Raw genomic sequence first — 12,427 nt, forward strand, 5'->3', positions numbered from 1 at the left:
AGGAGACTGAGAGAGCTGAGTGAGTAGTCAAGTATTAGTGTATGTAGCAGCAGCTGAGAAGACCAAAATTGTTCTCGCGCAGTCACGTGCATTTCGCCAGCCACGACCTCCTTCAGCGCCAACAGCAGCAGTCGACTCCCATCCATCTATACCTCCAAGTAGCTTCGCTCAATAGCCAGGCAAACAGAGACAGAACCCCTCGTGCGTCTTCAGCTTACCGTCTTTAATTACAAACACACTCTCGCTTCTACTTCTCCGATCTTGTCATGTCTAGAAACAGACTCAACGATATTAGGGTATGCCCGTTTTAGAAGCGCGCGCGCCCTCGACTAACTCCTTATAGCCAGCAGCCCAAAGCGCCTACCCAGAAAGCGGGTACGCATTTTTTCTCCTCGCCGTCTTCACAGGATAGATGCTAACGGCAACAAGTGACTTCAGGACTGGTTCGCCCATCAACGGGGCTTACGCCAACCGTGGTCCAGAGGGCCAGCAATATGGCGCAGGCGCTTATCAGAACAATACTACTGCCGGTGCTACGGCAGGCAACCCATATGCACGCTCAGGTCAGGCCGGTGCTGCCGCTCCGCAAGCGTACGAAATGCAAACCATGCCCACTCAACCTGTTGAGAGCATGAATGACTTTTACCAGCGCATCGGTGAAGTGCGCACTGCCATCGAGCAGTTCAACTCCAATATCGATCACATTGAAGGTCTGCACGCGCGTTCGCTAACAGAGATTGGCGATGAGCAGTCTGCTTGGAATCATCGCGAACTCGAAAAGGCTTCCACCGAGACACGCATCTTGCAAAACAACATCCGTGACGCCATCAAGAAGCTCGAGCACACGACAAGCAGTATGCAGGCCGGACCAGACAACAAGTCGCGTGTGCTGCAGACAAATCAGACGAAGAAGAAGATGCTCGAAACCATCAAGCGATTCCAGCGCGTCGAAGTGGAGTACAAGAACAAGTACCGCGCGCAGCAACGTCGACAAGTTGAAATCACAAATCCCAACTTGACCTCAGAGGAGATTGAGTCAATCGTGGACTCTGATCAAGGGCAACAGATCTTCGCAGAAGCCACTATGAAGACCAACAGACACGGCGAGGCACGATCTGCTCTCAGAGAGGTCCAGGAACGTCATCAAGACATCAAGAAGATCGAGAAGACTATCGCCGAGCTTGCCGAGTTGTTTGCAGACATGAATGTGATGATGCAGGAACAAGCACCCATGGTCGAGACAATCGCCGAACAGGCACAAGCAACAAAGACAGACGTGCAGGAGGGAAACAAGCACATCGACAAAGCGGTTGTGTCTGCACGTGCCGCACGAAAGAAGAAGTGGATTTGCTTCTGGATTGTGGTTGTCATCATCGTTGCTGTGGCTCTTGGAGTGGGCCTCGGAATTGCAAGCAGCAAGGGTAAGCTCTAGAGTTTCAGCTTGCCTAGTTATTCTCGATCGCCGGGCGCTCGAACTCTCGTCAACCCGGAAACGGTCTGTAGCAAGCAAGGCCTTCTGCTTTGCGCTAAGTGGCTTTTCGCAAATAGTAATGTTTGGTCTCTCGTCCTAGCTTCAACCACGGCAACGTACGCTATGATCGTGCCTATGGCTATGCTTGTTCACCTGCGGACTGCCTCGAGTCCGAGACACAGGGCGCGCTTAGTGTCCTGAAATTTTGTCTCTTACCATGTTTCACTGCAGCTGCTGTGAAACCACCCGTGTCAACAAGCGATCACAGGGATCACAGCCAATGTAGCCAAGTTCCTACAAGTTACAGCTTCCAATTGGAAGCCTAGCTTGAAATTCTTTGCTCCGTGGACCGTAGTAGGGCTTGGTTTGACAGACGCGCGTCAAAACTGTCAAAAGAGCTTCTGTGTGGATGGTCTTCACTAACTCTTCAGCTGGCCCATCATGACAAGCGAAGCACCGAGCCCCTATGCATCACATTCAGCTGTAACGATGGGCAGTGTATCTCAAGGTTACGAACCACTGTATCAGCGAGTCTATTCAGCTTGCCTTTGCGTATATGTGCGCGTCGCAGACCCGTAGAGTCTGGCCATGTGTAAACAGAAGCCACGCAGTCGGCCTCGCGAAAGATCAAGAGTCAAGACCACCCGTCCACCACGATTCAGCCCGACGATCGCAGCTCTGTTTGGCAGCCCATAATGCTACTATCTCCGCCCGAAGGTACGGATAGAAGTCAGTGACTTTGGTCCTAAAGCTTGCGGACTCCCCGCGCCTGGTAGTGGATTTCCCAAAAGCGCCTGGCAAGCCGCAGAGACTTAAATTTTCCGAAGTGCCCCTTGCAAGTTGCAATTGGAGGGGCGGTCTACAATCGATCGCTACAATGACGGCGACAGGCCAGCAGTATTGAACCATGTGCGCTGTAGGCTTAGCTAAGACGAAACGAAAGTATTGAGAAACCATCGCTCAGCACAGCTACCGAGCTGCTCAGCGTTGCGGATGTACCTTGTCGAAAGGCCTAGTCTTGAGCATATTCAACCAATACTCAGCAGGTCAGCGTCCCTCTCCACGCGTAGAGCGGTCGTGTTGCATAACTGCTTAGCGCGCTCCGCTGTGTTACGGGATACTAGTATCATACCAGTGATGCCACAGCCTACGTTAACTGCGGAAGTCCTGGTCTGGACTGCTTGGTAATAGCACATTGGGAAATAAAGTAGGCATCGTAGTCGCTTAAAACGGTGTCTGCGGCGGATTGTGAAAGATGGACAACTGCAAGCTGCGAGCTGCAGGCTGCAGAAGCCTCTGCTCAGCAGCCGTCGCATGGCTGTCAAAAACCTAACTCAGACCTCCTTAGTAGATGACATGATCGCATTTTGGCAAGACCGGCCATTTGAGGGCTTCCTACACGCTTAAGGCATGGCCCTCCAAGAAGAGAACACAGTAGCTGTCCATCATAGCGCACCGGGGCCCCGGTTCGAGCATCTGAGACTGCCGGCCCTTGTGCAAAGCAGAGAAGCACGGACGAAATAAGTGTCTCAGCAGCAGAGTCGACGGTGCCCAATAATTTAAGGGCTGCAGCGCTTTAATGGGCGGCATTCGGGGGGAGGCTCACACTTAACACAGCGATGACAAGGCTCGATCCTGACAGAGGCAGAGGCGCCCGAGCGCAAAGGACAGCCGGTCTGACAATGGCACATGCGTATAAGGGAACTACGGCACCCACCCTCGCCGTCCCTCTATTCACCTTGCCCTTCTTCTGACTCTATTCCAGCGCATTGACTCCCCTTTAGAGCTTGTCCCTTCAGACAACCATGAAGCTCATCAGCGTCAAGAATGCTATGAGCCTCAAGCGCAGGTCGCAAAACACGCAGAGCCCTCCAGCAGCGGGTCTCGCTGAAGCACAGCACGTTGTTGATGCGCGCTTGAACATCTCAAGCCCGGCGTCGATTCAGTCTAGCAAAGTAGCTTGGCTACTGGGCCTGGAAGCTCAACCGACTATTCAGGACGATACGCGATCACTACAAACATACCGCAGCCAGCGTCGTCGCCAGCGTCTGGACGAGGAGCTGATGTGGTCCGCAAGCGACGAAGAGGAAGCCGACATCCAATGTACAACAGCCGAAGACTCGAAGGCACAATCCATATATGGCGACGACGAGAGCGACGAGGACGACAACTTGTCTGACGCAGATACCGTCGAGATCCCAATCATGCTCGAAGCTGTCCGTCCACGAATCCCCACTGTCGTCCCAGCCGTTGTTCCCGATAGCCCCTTAGACGAAGCCTTTGAAGTCGAGGAGGTGCACGAACTGCCTAGTGCAGAGACTTCGGAAGATGACCAAGAAATAAACACCCTTGCGCCTTCCCTCATTGTTACAGAAGTTCCTGTCGTTGCCGAAGCTGCAGCGGTCGACACTGCTGAAGAAGTTGTCCGTCGGCAGACATCAAGAACCCCTCCACCAAGCCCACCTAAGAGCGTACGGCGAGCGGCTCTTGCCAAAGCTCGTGTCTCGGTTGCTGCTGTTGATCGGTCTGCCCTCATTTACGAAGCGCCACTCACGCTCCCATCTGTCGAGTTGACACCGCTTGTCGTCGAGCAAGACACAGAGTACGAAGACTTCTGTGAACGTATGCTCCTGGAAAGCCTTGCTAGACCCCAGTGGCAAGCCCGCGCAACAAGCTCTAGCGTTTCGTCTACCGACAGCCGGCTCGGCCTGCAAACGCCGAGTTTGTCATCTTCAGCATCATCGCTGGCGTCCATGCAAGGTCTTAAGGTGTCTAGGGAGCAACAAACGCAGCGGGACCAAGCTGCCCACGAAGCCAAGCTCAAACTTGCTGCAGCCCGTAACGCTTTGAAGCGCGTCAAGGTTGGAGGACGAGCTGTGCAAACTCCTGTCTACCACGCCAAAGTCCTTGAACAGGTCGAGGCACTTCGCATTCAGCTTCATCGTGGTCAGAACAACAGCTCTACCTCGCTCGCAAGCCTGCCCCAGGAGTCTGAGCTGCCCTCACCGGCAGCCTCATGTGCCTCGTCCATCAAGTCAAACCGCTCCAGCAGGCGATTGACCCGTGAGCGAGACTTTGCTGGTCCAAAGCAAGCAGATGTTCGCATCGGTATTGCTGCACCACGCGACTTGCAGGCTTATGCACGTTCCAGTGCTGGACAAAGACTGGCTGGTGGTCCTTCAGCTGGACTAGGCCAGCCTCGCTCGCTCATGCCCGCAAAGCCAAGCGCGAAGGCACGTTCTGCCATCACCTCTTACAAACCACAAACACACATCACCAGCATTGAGGAGCGTCTGCTGTAGTTCGCTACTTCAGCAAAGCTCTCTTCACTGTGCTGCACGCATCTTATGACAATCAATTCTATCCGGCGCTCGGCAAGCTACGCTTACAATTAAATGCATCTCACTTCCAATACTCGGGTTGCACGGCTCGTGCAGGTCACCAGCTTGCAAATATAGGTCATCAGGTATGACTTAGATACTCCCTTGTATAGTCTAGCTTATAAATAATGATCACATTTAACCCGGCTCAACATGCTTCGTCTGCCCATGATCACAGTCCAAAGTCAATTTCTTGTGATCGATTGACACCGGGCAGCAAGGGAGCTACAAGAGTTCTTGGTATGGTACTTTGGCATGAGGAAAGACTACTCGGAGTATAGAATACGTCAAATTTTGCAAAAGCTTCTACCAAGAAGGTCAGTGGCAGCTCCTCCATTCGTTCAAGAAGCGTGAAGCAAAGCTAGGTGCAATAGCTATGAGCTGGTCTGAGCCTGCTCAGGCAACCATTACCAGCAGAACAAGACAAATGCAGAGCTGCGCATGTATTCTACTTGGCGGAGGGTGTCAGAACGAATGTTGGTTCAACATGTCTACCATGGTACACCTTGGCTTCCGCATCGAATCCTGGGATGTTCTTCATGATGTCTGCACTGCGCGCTTCTGAAGCCAATCTTCGCCTGTAGTTGTCCCTGTCTGCCTCGGCTTGTAGCATGGGAGTGAGGTATATGCGCGACCACAATCGCTCACGCTGCAGCTCGCGCTTCTCGTCCATACCCTATACAATCAGCAAAGTTTCACGACACGCTTGGTAGCCTGGAGATCCATACGAGCGAGAGCTTGTAGAAACCGTAAGTGCATAGGCCAACGACTGCAAAGAGGTAGTATGAGGGCCGGAATCCACGAGCCGGCAAGTTTCGCTTGTACTGGATGGGCGCGAAGCCGCCTGGGATATTCTTTAGCAATTGGAAAGGGTGTCAAATCGGGCCTTACCCTTGGGTGGCAGATCTTGGACAGTTCCGCCGGGTAATTGCTGCGACGACATGAGCTGCGAAGTATTATGGCTTGTTCTCCAGCAGGCTAGTTACTGGTAGCTACTTAAGTGGTAGCAGCTCCCAGGACCCAGGTCCAGCTTTGTTCGAAGTCGTCCACGTGTTTGGGTGTGTCGCAGCGCATCCAGGACCAAGACCGACACCACGACCGGGATACCCTCTGTCGCGGCTGTACAGAGGTCTCAGGATCATTCTGAACTCCCTCCGTCATGAGCAATGCTGTTGTCGTATGCTCACTCGCGAAATGCAGCGCAACTTGACTAACTCAGCCTAGGGCGAGCTGTATGGAGCCATCATCAATGAGGTGACTGAGACCGCGCGGAACGATTTCCAGGAGGAGGGCTATGACGAATCGACTTTGCAAGAATTCCGTGCTGTACGGGATGCATCAGACGATAGAGCACAGCGCTAACAATCCCAGCTCTGGATGGCGAAAGTTGCAGGGAGCGGTACGGCCAGTTTCCCTTGGGTGCCCAAGCAACAGGCACCTGCGCCGCTGCACGACACAATGCAGCGTGCAAATGGCGCTCTTGGTCATGAAGCCCCAGGTCCAATTACTGGCAACCCACTGGCGGCGATACGTGCGGCGCAGCAGATTCAACAGCTTGCTGTCCGCAATGGCGACATCGAGCAGAGTCAAGCAGATAATGCTATTGGTATGCTGATGCAACAGGCACAGGCGCATCAGGCGCGGCAGAATCACACCATTGGTGAGGACTCAGGAAAAGCGTTCCCTGGAAATGTCAAGGAGGAAGACAAGGAGCTTGTCTTGGACACAAGCCCGAAAAAGCGTGCCTTGAGCGAAGCGGGAGAGTCTGTATCACAACAGTCTATACGGCCAAAGAAGACACGGCGGGCCGATATTGACCTGGACGACGAGGCAATCAATTCAGATCTAGACGACTCCGATGACGACGCGCTCAACAGCGGCAATGAGGCTGAAGGCGACGAAGGCGATATGCAAACAGTTCTCTGCCTCTATGACAAGGTCGCACGGACGAAGAACAAGTGGAAATGCGTCCTGAAAGACGGCCTCGTGAGCCTGAATGGACGCGACTATGCCTTTTCAAAGGCGAATGGTGAGTTTGAGTGGTGAACGGAATGATGGAGGTGGAAAGACTGCCTCTGTCTGGCGTTGAAAGCAACCAGATCCAAAATATGTGCTACCAGCGCATACTGATTATGTTTACGATTATCTTTTGCATAGCACAGCTTTTCTGTACGAGCCTCGCCTGCTCGTTGTGTCCAAATGAGCAAAACTTGTACATGTACAATGCACAAAAGCACTTGGTCGAAGCTGATGGGTGTTCAAACGCCCCGACACAAAATTGACTTGCGCGACAATGTAACCGCTTCAATACTGGACACTCTCGACCACTGCCTTGCTCTAGCTAGCTTTTGATAGCAAGCTTCTCGATGAAGCGTGCGACTAATGAAGGACCATCTCAGCTCATCAAGCGCGCCAAGCCTTCACATACATCGCTGCAGAAAGCCAACAAGAATGGATCCATCACCAGGACATCCGACTTAAAGGCGCCCATCATGCTGCTTTCAGGTCATGAAGGCTTTGTATACGCCTGCAAGTTCAGTCCAGATGGTCAGCATCTAGCGTCAGGCTCATTCGACCGCAGCATACTTCTTTGGCACTCGTTCGGCGACTGCGATAATCACAGCATACTCAGCGGCTCAAAGAATGCGGTTCTTGATTTGGCATGGTCAGGGGATGGACGTTCCATTTACTCTGCCTCTTCAGATCATGATGTCTCTACTTGGGATGTTCACTCGGGGACGCGGTTGAAACGACACACAGGCCACACAGATGTCGTTAATGCGATTGACGCGCATAGACGTGGCACAGAGTTGCTTTGCTCAGGCTCTGATGATACTACAATAGGACTGTGGGACCCTCGAGTCAAGGGCGCGGTGGATCATTACGAATCAGGCTACTCCGTCACAAGTGTTGCCTTTGACAGCACAGGCTCGCAAATATTCAGCGGTGGCATAGACGAAAAGATCAAAGTATGGGACATCAGAAAGCGAGCAGTTGTATACGAAATGACCGGTCATGGAGACACCATCACAAGCTTGGCACTCTCGCCTGATGGACACTCACTGCTTTCAAATTCTATGGATAGCACCATGAAAACTTGGAATGTCCAGCCGTTTGCACCCGAGAACCGCTTAGTTGCAACATTCTCAGGTGTGGCTCATGGGGGAGAGCAGAATCTCATCAAAGCTTGTTGGAACAAGGATGGGTCCCGTGTTGCCTCCGGCTCAGCAGATAGAACTGTCTTGGTCTGGGAGACGCGCCGGAATTCCCTCATCTACAAGTTGCCCGGGCACAAAGGCACGGTCAATTGTGTGGACTTTCACCCTGAACAGCCAATATTGGCATCCGGGTCAACGGACAAGACGCTCTTCCTGGGCGAACTTGCTATATGAATGCAGCACTCTTGGGTTTTTACGGAACCTTCAGCTGAGGCATCGGTACGTCAGTCCGTCTCACATCAGAGTGAAGCATTGGGTAAGTCTGAGACTACGCTCAACACTCAGGCAAACTACTGCTGACCATGACAACTACGCCCAGAACAAGACAACCACAGGACAGCCTGAGGTGTTTGGCCATAGAGGGCCATCGGCGTGCCTATCAATGTGCCCCATAGTTGCATAAATGCATGTGTCACCTCGTCCTCCTTTGCCAGCCGCTTCCTAAACAGTCGTTGGCCCTTGTACAAGATCGCTTTCATCGCGAAGCATGCTTGTACTTGTTGCAGGGCATTTCAGTCATTTCAGTCTGCGTGCACACGTACGAAAATTATACAGCGGACCAACAAAAACAATAACCCTTGCAGTACATTACTTGAACACCGTACATGCATGTCCATAAAGCTTGGGTTAGCTAGCATCAAACATGCTCTCAAAACATTCAATGACCCTCATCTGGCTTATAAAACTATTCATATCGCTGGAACCAATGGGAAAGGCAGTGTCAGTGCGATCATTGCCCATACACTCAGACTTGCTGGCTTGAACACAGGGCTTTACACAAGCCCACACCTCATTCATCCTCGGGACTGTATTGCAATCAATGGCACTGCCATTTCTTACGCTGCATTCGAGCGGATCATGCGTAAAACTAAGCGGCACAATTTATCCCCCTTCGAAGCGCTCACTACTACTGCTTTTCTGGCATTTTCTGAAGCCAAGGTAGATGTTGCTGTAGTAGAGACTGGGATGGGTGGTAGAATGGATGCAACAAATGTGATCACGCCAGTACTTTCTGTCATTACTCGCGTCGGGCTTGATCACACTGCCTTTCTTGGCGAGACCCTTGAAGAAATAGCTGCTGAAAAGGGCGGTATTATCAAGTACGGGGCTCCTGTAGTCGTCAGTGGACAGCAAGACTCCGCGAATGTTCTTCGTGTCCTTCATGAGATACAAGAAAGGGTGAATCCTGGAATGGCGCTGCACACGACGCAAGACATTCACGATGATTACAGAGATGCCAACGCAAGCACTGCAAGACTTGCACTACAGCAGCTTGCAAAATCCTTTACTCATTTGACGCCAGCAATTATCGAGCAAGGAATAGCTACCACACGATGGCCAGGACGGTTTGAGCATCTCGACCTATCACTTATCGGAGGCGTTCAGGACGCAACTTTGGATGGCGCACACAACCCGCAGTCGATCAATGCCCTGGCCAGTCTAGTGAAGGGTACATCACAGCAGTCAACATTTATCTTTGCTATGACAGAAGGCAAGGATGCTGCCATGTTCAAACCACTGCTCAGATCTGGTGACAAGGCTTTCGCTGTTGAATTCGAACCAGTCGACGGTATGGCCTGGGTTGTCCCTGCTTCTTCCACAGTCATCTCACGAGAACTTGATGCTACAGACTATGGGAACGACGTCTCTGGTGCTATCAAGGATGCCAAAGGAAAGGTATACATTTGCGGCAGCCTCTATCTTATCGGTCAAGTCCATCGACTCTTGCAGGTGGCGCAATTGGAAGACACCGCCCGGAAGAATGTGCCTCGTGGGCCATACAACCCTGCACTGATTGAAGCATGGGCAAACAAATATTTGTCTAAAGAGAATACCCGTCGATTGACTGATTCATCGATTGCAAAGAGGTTCATTCTTCCTCCACCCAATGTCACTGGCACGCTTCATATCGGTCACGCTCTGACTGTCGCAATTCAGGATGCGTATGTGCGCTTTTTCAAATTTCAAGGCGAACAAGTCACATGGGCGCCGGGTATGGACCATGCTGGCATCGCGACTCAAACTGTCGTAGCCAAGATGCTGGCGAAACAGGGCGTCGATGTCTCGGCATTGGCCCCGGAGGACTTCATCGCTGAGATATGGCGCTATAAACAGTCCTTCGGCGCCGAGATCACCAACCAGATCAGACGGCTTGGAGCTGACCTCGATTGGGACCTAGAATACTTTACGCTGGATGAAGAACGATCTGAGGCCGTGATTGAAGCTTTTGGAAAGCTTTGGCAAGATGGCTTGGTCCGTCGAGACGTCCGAATGGTCAATTGGTCGGATCGCCTGCAAAGCGTCATCAGCGATATTGAAGTCGATAGTCTGGTTGTCGATACACCAAAGATAATCCAAGGTGCTGAATTTGGTAAGATTTGGACGATTGCATACCAAATGGTCGATCGGTCTGGCAAAATCTGTGTTCAGACAACTCGTCCGGAAACGGTGCCTGGTGACCGGGCTATTGCTGTCCACCCAGACGATGAGCGCTATAAAGATCTCATTGGCAAATGCGTACAGCATCCTCTTCTATCATCTGTTTCCTTACCCATTGTCGCCGATGCAATGGTAGATCCCTTATTCGGCACTGGAGCCGTTAAACTGACGCCTGCTCACGATGCAAACGACTATGCAGCTTCACGACGTCATGCTATCGAGCTCGTTACCATTTTCGATAAGCATGGCAAGTTTCTTCCAAGCTGTGGGCTACCAGACCTGGTGGGCCATGATCGCCTAGAGTCACGCTCGAAAGTCGTTGAGAAACTGGCCGCTGCAGGAGCACTCATTACTGTGCAGCAACATTCACTGCGCTTAGGCGTCTGTAGCCGCACAGGCGCAGTGATAGAGCCGTGTTTGATGCCACAATGGTTTATCCATATGCAACCACTCGCAGATAAGGTTTTGCAACAAGACACAATCCAGATGTCAATCCAGACAAAGAGGGAATGGCTTCGTTGGCTTGAAAACGTCCAAGATTGGTGCGTCAGTCGTCAACTCGTTTGGGGCCATCGGGTTCCACTGTACCGCATCGTGAATACAGATGGATGGTTTTTTGCTCGCTCTTTCGCAGATGCACAGAAAGCTGCGAACGGGAAGCCCATTGTACAGGAGAGTGATGTGCTTGACACATGGTTCAGTTCTGGTATTTTGCCATTATCAGCCTATGGCTGGCCTCGTGACGATACATCGCCATGGCGACCCTTGAGCTTCATCGAAAGTGGACCCGATATCCTTTTCTTTTGGCTTGCGCGAATGGCTATGCTCTGTACACACTTCACCGGGTTTGCGCCTTTCAAGGAGATTCTGCTTCATCCCCTCGTACGAGATTCTCAGGGGAGAAAAATGTCCAAGTCGCTCGGTAATGTCCTAGATCCTTTGCACATCATTGATGGATGTTCGTTAGAGGAATTACAGGCTGCTTTGGCGGTTGGTAATCTCTCTGCAGGCGAAGTGTCACGTGCAAGCCAAGATCTTGCCAGGAGCTATCCGCAAGGGATTCAGGCTGATGGCGCTGATGCGCTCCGTTTTGCGCTTGTTGATTCTACTGTACAAGATTCGACGCTGAATCTGGACATTCGCAGCGTCAAGGCTGCCAGATATGTGGGCGGGAAGCTTTGGAATGTACTCAATTTCATTGAGTTTCACCAGCAAACGCAGGCCTCTAGCTGTGTTGAGCCTCAAAATCGCTCTCAGATCATGGATCATTGGATTCTGCAGCGCCTTCTCAACCTTCAAGAGGATGTTCACGAGTCTTTCGCAAAACGGACATTGCACCGAGCGACCAGTAGCTTACGGTTCTTCATTGTCAATGACCTGTGTGATACATACTTGGAGTTTCTCAAGTATGATCTCAAAGGTCTGACATCACATGAGGAACGCTGCAAAGTTTTGGCGACCCTACGGCAAATCATGGTTGAGTTGAGCTTACTGATCAAGCCATTTATGCCTTTCCTAGCCGATTCAGTCACGTATAGGCTGAGAGACTTGCCGTCCGACATTCCTGCAAGCAAAGATGTCACCAAATTTGATGCCAGACTTGAGAAGCAAGTTAAATTGCTGTGTACAATTTTGAAAGAGCTTCGAGCGCTTGATGGTGTGCGACAGGCTGTTGTGCTCATTCAGATGGCAGACTGTTCAGACTATCGTTTCGTGAAACAATTTGAGGGACAGCTGAAGCAAATGGCAAAAGCAAAAGCTCTCGAAGTGGCGGATGTTAACGACTCTCTCACAGCTCTTCAACAGACTGGGCTCAACAGATTCACGATTTCCGTGCTTGGAGAGCGTACTGAATCGCAAACCACAGTTGACAATACTTCCATGGAGCAGTCTGCAAAACGCATTGCTTTCCTCGAGCG

At 51.6% G+C, this 12,427-nt stretch overlaps 6 protein-coding genes across 6 annotated transcripts; 5 read left to right on the forward strand and 1 right to left on the reverse strand.

Moving 5' to 3' along the window:
• Positions 1-139: 139 nt before the first annotated feature.
• Positions 140-1,571, forward strand: BCR37DRAFT_380916 (t-SNARE). The gene is made up of 3 exons (XM_040869581.1): positions 140-296; positions 344-375; positions 430-1,571. The coding sequence occupies exons 1-3, from the start codon at positions 267-269 to the stop codon at positions 1,430-1,432; spliced, it is 1,065 nt and encodes a 354-aa protein (XP_040724669.1). The 5' UTR covers positions 140-266; the 3' UTR covers positions 1,433-1,571.
• A 1,705-nt stretch (positions 1,572-3,276) lies between these two features.
• BCR37DRAFT_393658 (uncharacterized protein) lies at positions 3,277-4,773 on the forward strand (the record flags this gene model as incomplete). Its single annotated transcript, XM_040871338.1, has 1 exon — positions 3,277-4,773. The coding sequence occupies one exon, from the start codon at positions 3,277-3,279 to the stop codon at positions 4,771-4,773; it is 1,497 nt and encodes a 498-aa protein (XP_040724670.1).
• Positions 4,774-5,299: 526 nt separating this feature from the next.
• Positions 5,300-5,794, reverse strand: BCR37DRAFT_393659 (GRIM-19 protein; the record flags this gene model as incomplete). Its single annotated transcript, XM_040871339.1, has 3 exons — positions 5,300-5,527; positions 5,580-5,695; positions 5,743-5,794. 3 exons carry the CDS (start codon positions 5,792-5,794, stop codon positions 5,300-5,302), a joined length of 396 nt encoding a protein of 131 aa, XP_040724671.1.
• A 132-nt stretch (positions 5,795-5,926) lies between these two features.
• Positions 5,927-7,089, forward strand: BCR37DRAFT_380922 (transcription factor IIA, alpha/beta subunit). Its single transcript, XM_040869582.1, has 3 exons — positions 5,927-6,028; positions 6,076-6,177; positions 6,223-7,089. The coding sequence occupies exons 1-3, from the start codon at positions 6,011-6,013 to the stop codon at positions 6,895-6,897; spliced, it is 795 nt and encodes a 264-aa protein (XP_040724672.1). The 5' UTR covers positions 5,927-6,010; the 3' UTR covers positions 6,898-7,089.
• On the forward strand, positions 7,058-8,628 carry BCR37DRAFT_62584 (WD40-repeat-containing domain protein). Its single transcript, XM_040872399.1, has one exon. The coding sequence runs from the start codon at positions 7,218-7,220 to the stop codon at positions 8,241-8,243; it is 1,026 nt and encodes a 341-aa protein (XP_040724673.1). The 5' UTR covers positions 7,058-7,217; the 3' UTR covers positions 8,244-8,628.
• Positions 8,629-9,641: 1,013 nt separating this feature from the next.
• On the forward strand, positions 9,642-12,050 carry BCR37DRAFT_348567 (tRNA synthetases class I-domain-containing protein; the record flags this gene model as incomplete). Its single annotated transcript, XM_040867855.1, has 2 exons — positions 9,642-10,130; positions 10,212-12,050. Coding segments are annotated over 2 exons (2,328 nt in total), but the record flags the coding sequence as incomplete, so codon positions are not given.
• Positions 12,051-12,427: the final 377 nt, after the last annotated feature.

Source organism: Protomyces lactucae-debilis (genome assembly GCF_002105105.1).
Source record: "Protomyces lactucae-debilis strain 12-1054 chromosome Unknown BCR37scaffold_12, whole genome shotgun sequence".
In the NCBI taxonomy this organism is placed as follows: domain Eukaryota; kingdom Fungi; phylum Ascomycota; class Taphrinomycetes; order Taphrinales; family Protomycetaceae; genus Protomyces; species Protomyces lactucae-debilis.

Coding starts and splice junctions, on each gene's coding strand:
- BCR37DRAFT_380916 (XM_040869581.1), top strand. CDS start 267: ATGTCTAGAAACAGACTCAACGATATTAGG. Junction 297..343: donor ACAGACTCAACGATATTAGG/GTATGCCCGTTT, acceptor AACTCCTTATAG/CCAGCAGCCCAAAGCGCCTA. Junction 376..429: donor AGCGCCTACCCAGAAAGCGG/GTACGCATTTTT, acceptor AACGGCAACAAG/TGACTTCAGGACTGGTTCGC.
- BCR37DRAFT_380922 (XM_040869582.1), top strand. Junction 6,178..6,222: donor CTTTGCAAGAATTCCGTGCT/GTACGGGATGCA, acceptor TAACAATCCCAG/CTCTGGATGGCGAAAGTTGC.
- BCR37DRAFT_62584 (XM_040872399.1), top strand. CDS start 7,218: ATGAAGCGTGCGACTAATGAAGGACCATCTCAGCTCATCAAGCGCGCC.